The following is a 19,458-nucleotide window of genomic DNA, read 5'->3' on the forward strand; positions in this document are numbered from 1 at the left end:
TGTGACCAAAGAAATTAGAATCTCAAATACTTGATATATCCAAGGTTCTACTGCGCAATCTATAGCAATATTCACATGGTAAGTACGTATGGAAACGTTACTGTAACGGCATCTCTAGCCTGCAATTAATTTTCAAACATGTGTAAAATGATTATCAATACATGCCAATGTAAAACATAATCGCCAGTAAACATCACTTTTGCATTATATTGTTACGAATAGTTAAGGAACTTAGTTTATATTTCAAGGACAAATGGTTTTGTTCAAAATTTATACCTGTTGGGTCAATGCATCCTTCATGCAACGGCTGGAAATGCCTTTCTCAACGTGTGATTTAATTGGAATGCATATGAATACCATAGGACCTTTAGCCAAAACAAATATTAAGAAATTGTATGCTATGTTTGAAACTGAGGAAATAACTGGCATCTAGATTCAAGGTAAATATTTGTGATACATATATATTTTTAAATATACGTCACTGATCAGCTGAGGAACAAGTGCATTGGTAATCAGTTAGACTTGTTCGGTTATATTTCTTCATGTTTTTCGTCGTGATACCACTTTTTCATCATCATTTTGGTTATTATTTGTATAATAATGTAAACTCTAATTAATTTGTCTTATTTTATGTAGTGGATCATATCAGTAAAGTGGCTAACGATAAAATACAATAATTGGCAACATAGTTCCACCAATGTTTACATTTTGCACAGATTCGTGGCGGTTTCAAATACGTTTTGTCGTGTGGAAGCATAGGACGTTTTGGTGAGCTGGTGAAATGGGGAAAGGCAGAAATTCAGTTCCAGATAGGTAAGAAATAACTGTGAATATGTAAAACAAACTCATATATAAGTGGGTGTCTAGTTGTTTTGGTGGAAATCATGATGTGTTATAATGTTCCAGTTCAACATAGTTTTGAATTTATATAAATTAAGATTGGTGATTTTGAAAATTTTCATGGGATTATGAATTTCAGTATTAAATCAGGTAGTCCTTTAAGTATAAAGGAGAGAAAATAAGTCTCGAGATGCATAAACCACTGAAAACATTCTCAAGACAAAACGGCCTTGAAAGACTTCAAAGAGCACTGTAGACATACACTTCACTGACTATACACTATCATTATCATACCTGTATAATACAGGTTGTATGATAATGATACAAGCCATGAGTGCTTGCATTTTATTGTATAACCATGATTTTAATGCATAAATATGCTTTATATATGTAAAAATTTACCAAGCATATAAAGTCAAAAGCCCACCTCTAGGCCTAGGGTCATCGCCCATCACTCAATACCAACGGGAAAATTGGCCAGGTAACTGCCCCTATTTGCCTTGGACCAAGCCTTGGATGTAGTCATTACAGAAGACAGATTATGGTACTGGTAAATGGTCAGGATAATATAGTTAAATATTTTTTTTCCTCAGTTAAATGCACCTCTCCAAACTTGTTGAAATAATGAGGGGCCTTCTTTATAATATTCTTATCATAAAGAAATCAACATTGTTCGGATGGGCACAGGAATCTTGAGGACCTGCCCACAAACACTGTTTCCTTGCCCAGCGCTCAGGGCTAATCAGGGGAAAATTATCTTGTGTTGCAAATTAGAGAAAAGATAAGTACATGGGAAACCACGGATGGTGCCACCATTGCAGGTGTATTGTTTTCCCCACCATTTCTTGCTACCCGTTTGAATTGGTATGCCTCAGTTTAAATGCTTGTAATGCTCAGCACATGTGCAGGATTTTCAAATTGTCTTGCTGCTCTGCAAATGTTTGCCCAGTTCTTCAAAACTATATTGATTTTCACCAATTTAAACGCAAATTTTTATATTAGCCATTGGAAATTAGTTTTCTGAGTGGAAATCTAATTGTAAGGAACCAATATATGAACTATTTAATGTGATGTTTGTGTTCTTTAGCCTCTTTTCTCCTGGAAATGAGCAACTTTGAAATCATTGGTGATGATACAACTGTGCATTTGCTGCCAAAAATGCCTACTCGACATATTGAGATTCTCTGATACTTACTCTTGTTTGTCGTAGTCGTAGTACATAGAAGGTGTTGTTGACAAATAATACAAAGGGATTACAAAGCCAGAGCATGTCGACAGGAGTCCTTTTGGTCCATATCTAGGGTAGTTGCAAAAAAATCATAATAATGATAAATAAATAAATGAATGAATAAAAACTATAATAATGTAAATAATAAATAAATGCATAGGGGCTACAGGTAAGACAGATATGTGAGAAAGCTATAGGAAAGGGGAAGGATGTTTTTTGGGCTTTTATGGATCTGGAAAAGGCTTATGATAGGGTAGACAGAAAGGCATTGTGGGAGGTTATGCAGATTTATGGGATAGGAGGAAAGCTTTTGGGAGCTGTCAAGAGTTTTTATGAGAGTAGTAGAGCATGTGTCAGGATTAGAAATGGAGAGAGTGAGTGGTTTGAAGTAAAGGTGGGACTTCGTCAAGGATGCGTTATGTCGCCCTGGCTGTTCAACTTATACATGGATGGGGTGGTGCGAGAGGTGAATGCTAGGGTAGTGGGTCAGGGATTGGAGATGGTTAAAGAAAATGGAGAAAAGTGGGAGGTGAGCCAGCTGTTGTTTGCGGACGACACTGCGCTTGTGGCAGGGTCAGAGGAGGGATTGAGGAAGCTGGTGGCAGAGTTTGGGAGAGTATGTGATAGAAGAAAGCTAAAGATAAATGTGGGTAAAAGTAAGGTGATGAGATGTACAAGGGGTGAAAGTGGCAGTAGACTGGAAGTGAACATTAAGGGAGAGCGACTGGAGGAAGTGGATAGTTTTAGATACTTGGGTGCAAGTGTAGCAGGAAAAGGTGGAGTGAAGGTGGAGGTAGAATGTAGATTGAGAGAAGCGAGTAAATGCCTTGGTGGTTTAAAGAGTGTAATGAGGAATAGACATTTGGGAATGGATGCGAAGAGGAGACTATATGAAGGAGTGATTGTGCCAACAGCACTGTATGGTGCAGAAACGTGGAACATAAGAGAAGAAGAGAGAAGGAGTTTGAATGTGTTTGAGATGAGGTGTCTGAGAAGTATGGTGGGGGTTACTAGGCTGGATAGAGTGAGAAATGAGGAGAACAGGGGTGAAAAAGGATTTGGGAGATAGGGTTGATGAAAGAATATTAGGATGGTTTGGACACATGGAAAGAATGAGTGAAGAAAGACTAGTAAAAGAGGTATGGAAGGCAGATGTGGAGGGAGTGAACATGAGGGGTCCTAGGATGAGGTGGATGGATGGGGTGAAGGGGGCTTTGGGGAAGAGGGGAATGTCTGTTGAGGAAGGAAGGGAGAGGACAGAGGTGAGTGGAGACACTGCCTCTGACCCAGGGTGGTGGACAAGATACAGGGATGACCTGTCATCCAGGAGGAGCCAAGATAAGAGGGAGGGTAGAAGGTAGAGGGGAGTGGAGTGTGTTAGGGATGGAATGGAATGGGTGGGAATGGTTTTAATGACTTTTCTTTTTGGCTACCTCCCTTGTAAGGGGTAAAAAGCCTTTGGTATATGTATGTTAATGAGTGATGGACTTTTGAAGTCAAAAGATCGCGCAATCGGTCCTACAATCTTATTTGCTTTCTCAGAGGCTGAAATACACTGCTTGGATGATTTGAGATAATTACGCCGAGATCTTTTTCACTATCCACTTTTGTTAATGAATTTCCAAATAACTTGTAATCGTACTTACTGTTATTTTTACATATGTGCACCTTGCATTTACATACATATACCAAAAGCTTTTTCCCCCTTACAAGGGAGGTAGCCAAAAAGAAAAAGGCATAAAATCATTCCCACCCATTCCATCCCTAAATACACTCCACTCCCCTCCACCCTTCCTCTTATCTTAGCACCTACTGGATGATGGGTCATCCCTGCACCTTGTCCACTGCCCTGGATCAGAGGCAGTGTTGCAAGGCTGCATTAGCCACTTTTCAGACCATTTCTGTAATTTATCTAAATCTTCTTGAATATCTAATTGGTTTAAGTGATCATTTGCAATTCTGCACAGTTTTGTATCATCAGCAAATTTGGAAACAGTAGATTTTAGTCCATGGTCCATATCATTTATATATACAGTCGAACCTCGAAAGCCCGGACTAATTGGGGGGAAGGGTGGTCCGGTCATGCCAAAAGTCCGGTCATCGAAAATATCGCCCTAACACCCGTAGATTTTCGTAATGGTATACATATAGGTAATGTATATGGCATAGAAACACAAAAATAATACTCTAACACTGTAATAATAATGCTATAATACTAATAATTCTGTAATAACTGTAATACAGGCATGTAAATGTACATTACTGTATTTTTTATTACGTTCACTGTAAATGTCGGAAGGTATGCACGCAGGACAGTGGTGGCAGCCAGGGTTGCCGCGTTTTCTACACTGCCTTGTAGAATGGGAGTGTTGCCATACCAGGGCATACATTTTTCTTGAGCGTGTGCAGACTTTCATAGCAAGATATAGTTGTCAAACTTTGACAAAATGTTGGTTCTAATTTTTTTTATTCTTGAATGTATATAAGGCCCCCATGCCCTAACATATTCTGTAAGATATAAAAATTATTTTTTTATATTATTATTGCTAAAAGAAAGCTGAAACTTTAGCGTAGAATTTTTCTACGCGGTAAAAACGTATCTTTTGGGGTATGATATTTTATAAGTACAACCACTCCTCGTTTAACGACCTACTCGGTTAACGACAACGCGGAGTAGCGACGGGCTTAAGACAGACCAATATTCGTTTAACGTAAATCTCCCGAAGTTACGACGTCATGTATGATATGTTGGCTGAGGCAAATTTGTATGATGTTATAGATGAATTTGTACGGTGGATATTAGCTGTGAGGTAAAGTGTTCTGAAGCTTAGGTCTACATTACCATCATGCAAGCTGCAAAAACTACCTAGGGTACAGTATATACCGGTACAGGTAGTCGTCGACTTACGACCTATGCGACTTACGACTGATCGACTTTACGACCACGAGATGGTGCAATAATATCTAACATTTAATAGAGTAATAGAATTGCAATGTTATGCCTGGCAGTGCAGTACATTACTCCGCACGCTGCGAGACGCGAATACGATAGTTTTGGCAGGCTGCCGGCAGCATCAGCATCCCAGCCAGCTAAATATTCTTTAATTTTGTTTGTTTGAAGTAAAATGTTTCCTAATTTTGCATTGCATTTTGTATTTTTGTATGTTTTGCAATTAATAAAATATAACAAACTTTTTATGCCAAGGCTAGTTTGTTGTCGATTACAATATGTTCGGTACAGTACTTAAACGAAAAGAATGTGTTTTGTTGAAATAAAAAGAATCCTAATTTTGCCTTACATTTTGTATTTTTATGTTTTGCAATTAATAAAATGTAACAGTATTTTTTTATGCCTAGTCTGTTGTCGATGACAAAATGTTCGGCACAGCATTTTGTATTTTTATGTTTTGCGATTAATAAAATGTAACAGTAAACTTTGTTTATGCCTAGTCTGTTGTCGATAACAATATTTTCGGTACAGTACGTAAACGAAAAGAATGTGTTTCGAATTTTTTTTTTCCTAATTTTGCTTTACAATGATTTTAATGTAACCAACAAAAAAGGATTTGTAGGTCAAAGATGACAGGACTTTATTCAGTATGCGTAGGCCTAGGCTACGTTTCCTAACGAAAATGATAAAAAGTTAATGAATACTAAACAACGTAGCTCAAAGATAATAAGATGTTATTCAGTATGCATACGTTTCCTAAAGAAAGTCTGATGGTAAAATAATACAAATGTTAACAAATACAGTATTAAATATCATAGGTCAAAGATGATAGGATTTTATTCAGTATGCTTAGGCCTAGGCTACGTTTCCCAAAGAAAATCGGATGAAATTATAAAAAGGTTAAAATACTATACAACATAGTTCAAAGATGCTAAGATTATTTCAGTATGCTAAATATACAATATATATATATATTATATAAAGGGTAATATATACTGTATATATATATAAACCGACTTGCGTCCAGATCGACTTACGACCTGTCTGTCGGAACTGAACTCGGTCGTAAGTCGACGACTACCTGTATTGGTAAATTTTTAGTTTCGACCATGGGCGCAATATAACAATAGAAAATTAATTATTGATTTTGTAAATTATAATGTATCAACGTAATATGCGATTTTGTGAACGGAAAAAAAAAAGTGCTAAAACAGATTTCGTAAGTAACCAAGTCGTGTCGGACGAATGGTACACCATGTTTGTTATGATAGATGCCGACATCGAAGAAATGAAGGGATGATAAATTCGTCTAACATAAACTAAACTAACCTAACCTGTGTTTAATATATCTTTTCAACCACTCTCAGCTTACGGGGTATACAAAGTTCTTGCAGCTTGAAAGAATGCATGTATCTCCGCTCCATAACATTCCTTCAAGAAAATATACCATGCTTTATGGACAACAGGAAAAAGATGGGATTGTTGTTGGTTAGCCTTCCTATTCAATGGATTATGACATAATGATAATGATAAAGTAATTGTTGGCTTGAGTTTCACAGAATGGAAACCTGGATTTCAATAGTGGCTGGCAATAGTCCTTGGGCCCTTCCACAGATCTCTCTGGGAAGAAACTTTGTGTTGTTTTAATGTAGGATGATGTTGTAAACAGTTGTGCCTTTGTGGTTCTAAGTATTTAGAGTTATTTCTCAGTTGGGTTGGTATCTGAAAACCTTGAGGGGACCCTGTACCTTGTATGTAACATACATATACCTGCTGCTTTTTCCCCCTTACAAGGGAGGCAGCCAAAGTCAAGGGCATAAATCCACTCCCACCCACTTCATCCCAATATACTCCACTCCCATTCATCACCCCTCCCTCCCCTTTTTTCTTGGCTCCTCCTGGATGACTGGTTTCTCGTGCATCTTGCCCACTGCCCTGTAACAGAAGCAATGTAGCAAGACACAGCATGTGCACAGCAAGGCCACTTCATTTGATCAGCAATTTCTCTCCATCCCCTCATGCAGAAAAGAGAAGATGGGGAGAAATCCTTTTGGGCTATGTCAAAATATCTTTCACATATACTCCCTTACCCACACCCTTCCATGCATCACAGAATCATCCATACACAACCATTCTCCACTCAACCTTATCTTCTGTCTTCTCCCTTCCTTCCTCAACAGGCATTCCCCTCTCTCCCAATGCCTTATTTACTCCATCCATCTCATCATTGGTCACCCCCTCATGTCCACTCCTTCCACCTCTGCCTTCCACACCTCTTTTATTTATCTTTCTTCACTCGTTCCTTCCATATGTCTAAACCATCCCAATTCTCTTTCATCATCCCTATCTCCCAATGCCCTTTCCACCCCTGCTCTCCTTATCACTTAGTTTCTCATTCTATCCAACCTAGTAACCCCTACCATACTTCTCAGGCATTTCATCTCAAACACATTTAAATTCTTCCTCTCTCATGTTCCATGTTTCAGGCATCACAAACACATTTAAACTCCTCTTATGTTCTATGTTCCTGCCCCATACAGTGCTGTCGGCATAATCACACCCTCATACAATCTCCTCTTAGCATCCATCCCCAAATGTCTATTTCTCATTACACTTTTTAATCCCCCAAGGCATTTACTCGCTTCTCTCCGCCTACATTCTACCTCCACCTCCACTCCTCCCTTTCCCACCACATTCACACCCAAGTATCTAAAGCTATCCACTTCCTCCAGTGTCTCTCCCTTAACACTTGCTTCCAGTTTGCTAGCATCCTTTCCCCTTGTACATCTCGTCATCTTACTTTTACCCGCATTTATCTTCAACCTCCTTCTATCGCACATCTTCCCAAACTCTGTCACTAATTTCCTTAATACCTCCTCTGATCCTGCTACAAGTGCAGTTTTTTTTTTTTTTTTTTTTTTTTTTCTCTCTCTCTCTCTCTCTCTCTCTCTCTCTCTCTCTCCTCTCTCTCCCTTTCTTTAACCATCTCCAGCCCTTGGCCCATTACCCTTGCATCTACCTCTTGTACCACCACCATCCATATAAATTAAACATCCAAGGCAACATAACCCATCCCTGGCAAAGTCCCACATTTACCTCAAACAACTCCCTCCCTCCATTTCAAATTCAAACACAGGCTCTACTACTCTCATAGAAATTCTTGACTGATCATAACAGCTTTCCTATCACTTATATCTGCACTACCTCCCACAGTGCCTTCCTGTCTACCCTGTCATAAGCCTTTTCCAAATCTGAAAAGGCCCTAAAAAAGAAATCCTTACCTTTCCCTAAAGCTTTCTCACATATCTGCCTTACCACAAAAATCTAATCCATGCAGCCCCTATCTGTCCAAAATCCACACTGTTCCTTTCCTAATCCTCTCAATTAAAAACCCTCCCATAAGCCTTCCCAAGTACACTCAAGAAACTGATCCCCCTTAAACTGCTACACTCACAATTGTCCCCTTTTCCCTTGTAAAGTAGAACTATACAGACAGTCCTGTGGCACTCTACCCTCTTTTAGACAAACATTAAACAACCTCACAAGCCAGTCCATCACTGTACACTCCGCCTGACACCCATCAAACCCAGGTGGAGGGGGGGGGGGGTGAAAAATAAATTTACATAGCCTGAAGGGATTTCTGTCTTCTCCTTTTCTGCATGAGGGGACAGAGAGGGGGGGTGGTCACCAATTGAAGTGGCCTTGCTGTGGATGTACTGTGGCCTGTGACCCAGGGCAATGGAATTTTTTTTTTTTTTTTTTTTTTTTTTTTTTTTTTTTTTTTTTTTTTTTTTTTTTTTTTTTTTTTTTTTTTTTTTTTTTTTTTTTTTTTTTTTTTTTACAATGCCAAGATAAAAGGGAGGAAAGAGTATGTTGGGGATGAAATGTGTGGGGTTGGTGTTTTTTTTCTTCCTCCTCCCTTGTAAGGGTGGAAAAGCCTTTTGTATATGTATGCATGTACTCTAAGCATGCCCCAACCTTCTGTCTCTTTCCTCTTTCTCCATCTATCCTCCACTCTCAACTTACCTTTCACCAAAAAGTCTGATATTCCAACACTCCCCTTAAAACCTGTACATCCAAAACTCTTCCTACTCTTCTCCTGGTTACCACTATATAGTCCATTAAAGCCCTATCTACCAGCATTCTATCCACCACCCTCTCCCATGTGTACTTATGCTTGACTTTCTTCCTAAACACTGTATTTGCTATCAACTCTCTAGACACTATCATCATCTCTCCACTATGATTTTCTCCTGGAACTCCACACCTCCCAAACATTCCTATTGGTTCATCTCCCAATACCACTACATTGACATTTCTTCCTCCCTCTCCTCAACACTTTTCTCACTACCAGGCCCACTACGGTTCAAAATCTCGCGGGCAGCATTAGCTGCCAAACGTACGATGTTGTGTCATATTACTCGCATCATTAAAAATAGTCACCGCTTATATCGATCGTTCTCTCTTTCACCCGTGAATTTTGATAACCATAGAAAATTTGATGAAGCCAGTTTACAGAGTATGTCAGTTATGCAGGGACAACTACAATAAATATAATCAAGACGCTGATATGGCAGCCTCGCGAATCCACTTGCTCCTCATGACGCCTACGTATGCGGCACCGTATGGAAGGGGTTAAGAACCCACATCTCCCTTCCTAGTTTCACCTTCATCCACATTAACCTTAAATAAACCTCCTTCCACTCCACATGTTTACCTATTTCTTTACTTACTAGTAACATAAATTTGTAACATATTGTAACACTTACTAGTAACATAAATTATGTAACATATTTGGCTGTATGTCTTGTACTAATATTATTTGTAACTTTTTGGCTTCTTGTTTTTTGTGAAAGGAAGGTTTGGTTTTGGACAAGTTAGTGTGTGCTATTGACATAGCTATTGTAAATTCACACAAAGGACAAAAATTAATAAAAAAAAAAATCCCTTTCCAGATGGGAGGAATACAGCAATATGGGTCGCCAGATCCCTGGGACCCGGTTCATCGCCTTCAAGGTGCCACTTCGTGAGGTAAGTACTGTACAGCCAATTTAGAGAACAGTAAATCACATTTCTTAAAAGGACCTGCCTTCTCAGAGAACCAGTGTTTGGTGAATGAATAATTATTTTTTCAGTTGAACTTCACTGACATGTAATTGGCAGCTTCACAGGTGACATTGGTACTTAGGCCATCCCAGATATCTCTGGGAAGAAATGTTGAACTGTTACAGTGCTCGACAAAAGTTTAGCCCAAGTGAGCAGGGGTGGATTAAACTTATGTCTAAAAAAGAATGGCATGGATGAGGGCAATTTAATTTAGTCACAAGTTTGGGGCGGCTGCATGGCATCATTGTATCCCTCCAATTTCCTGCTCACCCTGCAAGGACACACTCAGTGTTAGCTTGGCCACTATAGTGAGAGAATTTTGTTCTCCTGACTTATGCCATTTTGTGACTTTTTTAGTTTGGGAGTGTTTGTGGCCTTATTATGGGGAAAGCGAGGCAGTTATTGTCTAAAACTATTTCCCAGATTATCGCTCTCGAGAGGGCCAGTAAGCAATTAAGGAAATAGCCAACTTAAAATAAGTGATCGTGTTGTGAGGCATTACGTTGCTAGGTGGAGGGAGGGAGAGTGTGATTCCATACAAACCCAGAAAGAGCGGTCTAGTAGGCCATGTAAGACCTCTAGGCGTCTTGTTAACATTGTTAAGAGAGACCTAGAGAAGTGTCCTCATATTTCAGCCCTTAAAATTAAGGAAAATAATAATGGTCTGTTTAGCAAAGTGTTTGTACGTACTGTTAGCCTACGTGTTCATGAGCTTGGTTACACAAGACACCATCCTGTCAAGAAACCGAATCTCACCCATGTGCAGAAGGTTCGTAGGGTTACTTATGCTCTAAAATATCTTCAGTGAGATGATGCTGACTGGCTGGATGTGCTTTGATATGAGGAAGCAATGTTCACAATGATTGAAAGGAGGGGTGGTAACGTGTATTGGAAGTGTAGCAGTGACCCCCTTGACCCACGCTACCTTTGTGGAACCGTGAAACACCCCAGTTCATTAATGGTATGAGGTTGTTTCTCAGGAGTGACATGGCAGAGGATGGCACGATTGTGTGATTCATGGAATGCTATGAGGGAGGCCTTTGTTCAGCAGTGGACACTGGATGGCTGATTTGATTGATTTGTTAATATGACATTATTTTATTTATTATTTTATTTTATTTATTTATTTTTTTTTCTCCCTGTCATTTTATTTATTATTTATTTATTTATTTCACTCTCTCTCTCTCTCTCTCTCTCTCTCTCTCTCTCCCTCCCACTATCTCTCCTTTTCATTGATTCCAACTGCTAGTTAGCCAGAAAGTGTGGGAAGTAGAGGTTGATGAACTGAACTTGAGGGGATGACCAAGGATGAGTAGGGAAGTGATAAAGCAGGGGATAGATGTGAGTGGAGAATGGTTGTGTATGGATGATATTTTGACACGGCTTAAAAGAATTTCTCCAGTCCTCTCCATTTTCCGCATGAGGGGACAAGGAGTTAGGGTCACAGTGTAAATGAAGCAACCCAGCTGTGGATGTACTGCACCTTGCTGCATTGCCTCTGACCCAAACAGTGGGTGAGAGACAGGGATAACGCTTCATCCACAAAGAGCTAAGATGAGAGGGAAACAAAGGGTGGGAGTGGGTGTGTGCCTTGGCTGGCAATCTCCCTTATAAAGGGGAACAGGGCCTTGGTATACAGTCTTGATAGAATAGAATAAAATCCAACTTCATGGATAGGGGGTGGGTTGGTTTTAATTTTTATTGTGGTAGTTTGTTCATGTTTTTCCAGTGTATTGTGTATTTTTCCCAGAGCCTTGCTTAAAACCTAAAATGCCTTGTTATAGAGAGGTCATTAGCATGCCCTTTCTCATCTTTGTGAGGTAGTGGAGCAGGTGGGTGTACATACATACACCAAGGGCTTTTTCCCCCCATACAAGGGAGGTAGCCAAAGTCAAATGTATAAATCCACCCCCACCCATTTCATCCCCTACATACTCCACTCCTCCCTCCCTCTTTTCTTGGCCCCTTTTGGATGATGCGTCATCCCTGCATCTCACCCACTGCCCTGGGTCACAAGCAATGCAGCAAGACAGAACATCCATGGCAGGGCCGCTTCATTTAATTGGCAAACCCCTGTCCCCTCGTAGAGAAAATGAGAAGATGGGGAGAAATACTTTCAGCAGGCTGTTTCAAAATATCATTCACACAAACTCTCAAACCCCCACCCACTCCTATGCGTCACAGTATCATCCCTACACAACCATTCTCCACTCACCCCTATCTTTTGTCTTCTCCCTCCCTCCCTTCCTTCCTTAACAGATATTCCCTTCTTTCCCAGTGCCCCTTTTAACCCCATCCATCCATCCATCTCATCCTAGGTTGCCTGCTCATGTTCACTTCCTCCATATCTTCCTTTCACACCTCTTTTACTAATCTTTCTTCACTTGTTCTTTCCATGTGTTCAAACCATCCCAATACTCTTTCATCAACTCTATCTCCCAACTCCCTTTCCACCCCCACTTTCCTCACTATATACTGTTTAGTAACCCGTATCATACTTCTCAGGCATTTCATCTCAAATACATTTAAATTCTTCCTCTCTTATATTTTGTCTGCCCCACACAGTGCTGTTGGCACAATCACCCCATCATACAATCTCCTCTTAGCATCTATTCTAAAATGTCTATTTCTCCTTGACGAAATGGTGTGTTTGGGTGATTGATGTTGGTTTTATCATCAAAGTGTAACATTTTGTTTCTGAAATGAACAGCAAGTAAGTAAGGGCATTGTTACTTGCTGTGAAGGTTGAGATGATGGTGATTCAAACCCTGCTCGGGGCGAGTTGAACTAAGGGCATATTTCATTAAATTTCATACTACAAAGTCCACTGTAAGGGGCACTGTGCCTCCCAGTAGGGGGGGGGGGGCATTTGTGACATTAAACCAAATCACCATTTAAATTACTATGTTATTAAAAATTATTTCCTAATAAATTTTAGAAGTGATTGTATTTGTGGAAAGACTGGGACTATAGATAAGAATGGGAGAATAGAACAAGGTAAGCTGGGATGGTGTGATCATGTTTCGAGAAGTCATGGAAACATATACTTGGAGAGGAAGTTATTTGTGCTTGGAGTTGTTGTTGCGGTTAAGCTCATAGGGAGGAGATGGCAAATCCTTCCCTATTGACTCCCAGTCTCAACCTGAGCCCATTACCATATAAATTGGAACGTTTGGGATGGGGCCTGCTTAGAGCTTCTGTTTTGTTATCACCACTTAGAACAACTATATGAATTCCAGAAACTTTAGGAATGGAGTGTCACAGGGTTCAGTTCTATTCCCCACACTTGTTAATCTATACATGCATGATGTACCACACTCCACACTCCAGAAATACAAAATTTTTCATATGTAGACAACATAATTACATGGATTAACTATACATACATATACCAAGGCTTTTCCCCCTTACACGGGGGGTAGCCAAAAAGAAAAAGGCATAGAAATCACTCCCACCCATTTCCTTTCCCATATATTCCACTCCCCTCCTCCCTCCCTCCTATCTTGGCACCTCCTGGATGACAGGTCATCCCTGCATCCTGTCCACTGCCCTGGGTCAGAAGCAGTGTCGCAAGACACAGCACATCCACAGCAAGGCCGCTTCATAAGATCGGCGAACCCCCTCTCCGTCCCCTCATGCAGAAAAGGAGAAGATGGGGAGAAATCCCTTTGGGCTGCGTCAATTTTTTTTTTTTTTTTTTTTTTTTTTTTTTTTTTTTTTTTTCCTTCTTCTTCTTCTTCTTCTTCTTCTTCTTCTTCTTCTTCTTCTTCTTCTTCTTCTTCTTCTTCTTCTTCTTCTTCTTCTTCTTCTTCTTCTTCTTCTCTCCATACATACTTCCTCACCACCCATCCCCCACCCACTCCCCCTCATGCATCACAGCCTCATCTATACACAACCCTTCTCCATTCACCCCTATCTTCTGTCCTCTCCCATCCTTCCTCCACAGACATTCCTCTCTTTTGTAAAGCCCCTTTCATCCCATCCATCCATCTCATCCTAGGACGCCCCCTCATATTCACTCCTTCCACCTCTGCCTTCCACACTTCTTTTACTAATCTTTCTTCACTCATTCTTTCCATGTGTCCAAACCATCCTAATTAATTGGATTAACTATAACACAGACAAAGCCACAGAAATACAACAATCATACCTCAACACACTCAACACTTGGTTCACTACAAATAAACTCAAAATAGCTGCAATGAAATTTACAGCCACACTTCTCATCAACTGGACAGCAGAACACAAGTACATTCCATGCCTCTTTATCAACAATTTATACCACACACATACACTGCAACTAGTCATGCTCACATGAGAAAAAGACTAATTCAAGTTTTTATCTTATTATCTAATTTAATATAACCTACTACAGTGAGTCCTCCTTATACGGTAATTCTTTATCCGGTAAATTCAGTTACGGTATTTGGTAATTACTACCCTCGATTCTATTTATGGTAAGAAAAATTCACAGATACGGTATCTGCTCGTGTTATGGAGGTAAAATTAGATATTTTGAAGAGGAAAGATCAGGGAGAAGGTACGCCTGCCATAAGTCGAAACTTGGGTTCAGCATACAGTAATTTCAATTTGCGGAAAGGTTTTCAGGAACGCATATGTACCGTATAACGAGGACTCACTGTACCTTGTTGGATCTAATGTTATAATCAATTTATTAAGGATAGCGAGCATTATGGCTCTTGCTAGGATGTGGCTGGTGCCATACCCATGTCCCTTTGTGTCAGTGATGTGTAATGGGATATGACATGTCTCCCTTCCCCAGATAAAAATTTTAAGCCTGTGAATCAAAGCTTGAACATTTTGTATCAGGACGCAACAAGGCATCGGCTACCACATTTGTTTTCACCAGGATGTGTTGAACATTTAGATCGTATCCCTGGAGTGTTAATCTGGCTAATCTGTCATTCTTTGTTTTTCCACCTATGATATATTTCAAGGGGTTATAATCACTCAGGATGATTACCTTTTTGTCCAGGAATATCTGGAATTTCTTCAAAGCTAATAGGAGGCTGAGGGCCTCCTTTTCAATGGTAGAATACCGCTTTTGATAATCCTTGAGGATCTGAGACATGAATGAGATGGGCCTCATGACACCATCCTTTTCCTGAGCAAGCATAGCACCTACTGCTACAAGACTGGCATCACAAAAGAGGTAAAAGGTCTTACTATAATCTGGAACTATCAAGACAGGACGACACAATAGGAGCCTTTTACACTCCTCAGTGGCTGCATCAGTGCCTTCATCCCACCTGAAATGATTATAAGAGAGCATGTGAGTTACAGGAGCAACCTCTGCAAGGTTTGGACAGTACCTCCAATAGAATCCAAGCATGCCCATGAATCTTCTGATACCTTGCTTTGTCTTCGTGACCTGGAATTCCATGATGTCCTTCACTCTGGCTTCTAATGGCGTGATGCAATTCTGGCCGACCTGATGTCCCAGATGGTCGATGGTACTCCTCCCAAAAGCACTCTTCTTCTGATTCACAGTAAGCTGGGCTTGTTTTAGTCTGTCAAGTAAACCCCTCAACCTGTGCATGTGGTCATTCCATGAGTATGCTCTAACACCTGGCAATCCCTTGACTGGCCAACGTACAAGGCACTGAAAGGATGCTCCACAATTTTTCATTCCAAATGAGATCACTTTATATTGAAAGTGCCAGTGTGGGGTAACAAAAGCAGATATCTCAGTAGCTCTGCTTGTAAGGGGGATCTGATGATATCCCTTCATTTAAGTCCAATTTTGACAGGTACTTTGCAGCATTGATCTCCTCAATGAGATCATTTATTCTGGGGAGAGGGTAAGGGTCTGCTTTTGTGACTGCATTCACCTTCCTGTAATCAACAGTCTCCACTCACCTCCAGGCTTAGGTTCCAGCATAGCTGGTGAAGCCCAACGACTAGTACAGTGAGTCCTCCTTGTATGGTAATTCTTTATCCGGTAAATTCACAGTTACAGTATTTGGTAATTACTACCCTTGATTCTATTTATGGTAAGAAAAATTCACATACGGTATCCACTCGTGTTTTGAGGAGGAAAGAGCAGGGAGAAGGTACGTCTGCCATATCCTATTATTACATGTTATAATGGGTTCGGTATACGGTAATTTAATTTGCGGTAAGGTTTTCAGGAACGTATATGTACCGTATAACGAGGACTTACTGTACTAGGTTCCACTAATCCTTGATCCATGAGCTGCTTCACTTCCTTCTTCATGATTCTCTTCTTCTGGGATGACAATCTGTAGGGTGTCTGCCTCACTAGCTTGGCTCCATATTCTAAGACGATGTTGTGTGATATCGCTTGAGTAACAGTGGGGTATGAGGAAAATATCTTGGTACTCTTGCAGAAAAGTGCTTGGACTTCTTCACTCATTTCTCCCTCTGGTGATGACAGATCCCTCTAATGCGTCACTTACATCTGACCTGTCCAAATCATAAAAGAAATTTGGATCCCTAACATCTGAATCAAAGTTCCCATCAGCTTGTCCTGTCTCGATCATACCAACTCCTTCCTTCTCTACAACCCCCTTGAATTTTTTCAGAAGATTTATACGTGGTAGTTGCACTCCCGACCTTCTCATCGGATTTTGCACTAAGTAATTATTACCCCCCTTTCTCTCAAGCACCTTGAATGGTCCCTCATATTTTGGATGCAATGAGGTCTTCTGAGGAGATAACACCAATACATAATCCCCAACACTTAATTCCTATCATAACCTTTGTAAGTACTTTGCGACTGTTCAAGGTTTCTTATTGCTACTTGCCTAATCTTCCTCAACTTCTCAAAGTTAGTACCAACTAGCTTTATGTAAGGGGAGTTATCACCTGAACTCCCTAATAACATCAATTCATATAAGGATGCAAGGGGTTCTTGCAGGGTTCTACCAAACATCAAGTAAAAAGTTATCCTGGTGGCATATAACAGCAAGTCTATGCCTTCATCCCAATCATTCTCAAATTCTAACACAAATGCTTTGATCACGCGTTTTAAAATTTTGTGGAACCTCCCAAGACTTCCTTGAATTTGGGGGTGATATGCTGATGTGGGGTAGCCAAAAAGAAAAAGGCATAGAAACCACTCCCACCTATTCCATCCCATACATATTCCACTCCCCTCCACCCTCCTCCCTCCTCCCTCCCTCTCATTTTGGCACCTCCTGGATGACTGGTCATCCCTGCATCCTGTCCACTGCCCTGGGTCAGAAGCAGTGTCGCAAGACACAGCACATCCACAGCGACCCCCCCCCCCCCTCTCCATCCCCTCATGCTTAAAAGGAGAAGATTGGGAGAAATCCCTTGGAGCCTTCCTTGGTCCCTTTGAATATCCCACTTAAAAAGTTAGTGCTTGTATCACTTTGTACCTCGAGGCATATCTTACCAAAATAAGACATTAAGGCCTTGGTGATTGTTCTGACCTTTATGTTTGGATGGGATATCACTTCAGCATACTGTGTGGCTTGGCACATTATAGTTACAAGAAAGGACTTACCGTACTTAGGCTTTGGGAGAGGTCCTACACAATCAATCACTACTCTACTGAAAGGTTCCTCAATGACAGGAACTTCGCACATGGGTACTTTTGTAGGTGTGTTGTTAGGCTTCCCAGTCACGTGACACACAATGCAATGTCTGACTATTTGTTTGACATTTTCTGACAAACTTTGCTAGAAAAGGTGTTGTAATATAGATTGTCTTGTCTTGGTGATCCCAAGGTGGCCAGACAAGGTTGCATGAGCTAGCCTTACAATCTTCTCACTCATCTTCCAAGGTATTATTATTTGTGAAATTGTCACCTCCTATCTTTTTTGGTGCCTGGTATCTTTTCATAAGTATACCATCTTCAATGATGAACTTGGTCTTGCCATACTTCCCTTCTTCCTGCTCCTCCTCCTCAGTTGCTTGACATACTTCCTACAGCTCTGAGTCTTGCTGTGGTCAGATGAGTTCCTCCATCTCTATGGCCATCTCACGGATCATCTCCTCTGCTAGGATATCGTCTCCCAGGTCTCCTACATCTTCTGCTTCTACCTGCTTTCCTTCCTCACTAAGTTCATCATGACTCCTTTGGGATCACATCTGCAACATCAGCTCCAAATAAAAGATCCAGGTTGTCATTACCTGGATCACTTTCCTCTTGTGCTTTCTTGGCCTAGGATCTGGTGATGACAGCCACTGGGTTAGCCATCTCAGCTTTGTCTGTGTGTCTGGTCATGGGGTCATCTACTGTCTTGAGTCTAACCTGGACTATCTCACCTACATCATTCCCAAAGAGGACGTCTATTACTTTTACTGGAATTTCCGCTACTCCGCTGTCTGACCATCTATCTCAAGTAACACCTTAACTATGGGTGCTAATGTCATCACTCCTCCAGCTAATCCCACAGTGAACTGACCTATGTGCCTATCTTCTAATCCTAGTATCACATTTGGCCTCACAATGGTGCAGAATGCCCCTGTGTCTTGCAGAGCCTTGACTGCATACTTCCTTTCACCCCTCTGTTTCTTCTGTCTTGTCTAACCTATTTCCATCTACACAGCAATTGCTATCTTCCTTCTTGCTTGCTACTCCCCTCTCCTTTGTCTTGCTGTTGACCTTTTCTTGTCTCCAGTCTTGTGTGTCCCCTTTGTTTCCATTTCTCTTGGCAGTTTTCCATCCCATGACCATAGGCTCCACAGTTGTAACAGTTCCTACTTTGATTTACATCCCTCCTGTTTCCTTCTACACACATTATTTCCTGTCTAGTTTGCTTGTTTCCCATTTCCTGCCTGTACTTTTGTTCACCTAGCCTAGCATAACAATCCTGATTTCTGTGTCTCCCACATCTGAAACATTGGATTGATTTTCTCCAACAATCCCCTACTTGTGGCAACACATATCTCTGAATCGCACATGCGCCTCTGTTCTCACACATCCGAGTTTGTATAATGCCCTTCTTTCTACTTTTGCTTGTTTTTAGCCTAAAATTTCCCACAAAACTCGCTGCTTGTAATAATGTCTTTTTTCTGCATGGTTACATATAGCCTAGTTTAGTTGCTCAGTAAGTCAAGGAATTGTTAGTTGCTTTCACTTCCAATGCCATCTCTAGATATTCCACCTTTTCCATATGCATCCATTTGTCTAGGTCACCCCTCACATTCCTGGCTAGATATGACCAATATCCTTCCTAACTTCCCTGAATTTCTTTCTGAAATACTATGGGGAAATCTCATGCATTTAATATTTTGCTCTTAATCTGATCATAATCATATATACCATCTCTATCAAACACTGTGTACACACTTAAGGTTTTTGGGGTTAGGCTAGATCTTA

General features: G+C 40.6%; 1 protein-coding gene across 2 annotated transcripts in view; it reads left to right on the forward strand.

Annotated features, from left to right (window-relative positions):
* The first annotated feature begins 694 nt into the window (after nt 1-694).
* Nucleotides 695-19,458, forward strand: part of LOC143017897 (uncharacterized) — a 630,413-nt gene continuing 611,649 nt past the window's right edge. For both annotated transcript variants that reach the window (XM_076172937.1, XM_076172938.1), the window contains exons 1-2: nt 695-813; nt 9,974-10,049. In XM_076172937.1, coding sequence (XP_076029052.1) covers nt 782-813; nt 9,974-10,049 — 108 coding nt within the window. In that variant the 5' untranslated portion in view covers nt 695-781. The remainder of the gene's footprint in view (nt 814-9,973; nt 10,050-19,458) is intronic.

This window comes from Oratosquilla oratoria, chromosome 33, assembly GCF_046742065.1.
Source record: "Oratosquilla oratoria isolate Oo_2021 chromosome 33, ASM4674206v1, whole genome shotgun sequence".
In the NCBI taxonomy this organism is placed as follows: Eukaryota; Metazoa; Arthropoda; class Malacostraca; order Stomatopoda; family Squillidae; genus Oratosquilla; species Oratosquilla oratoria.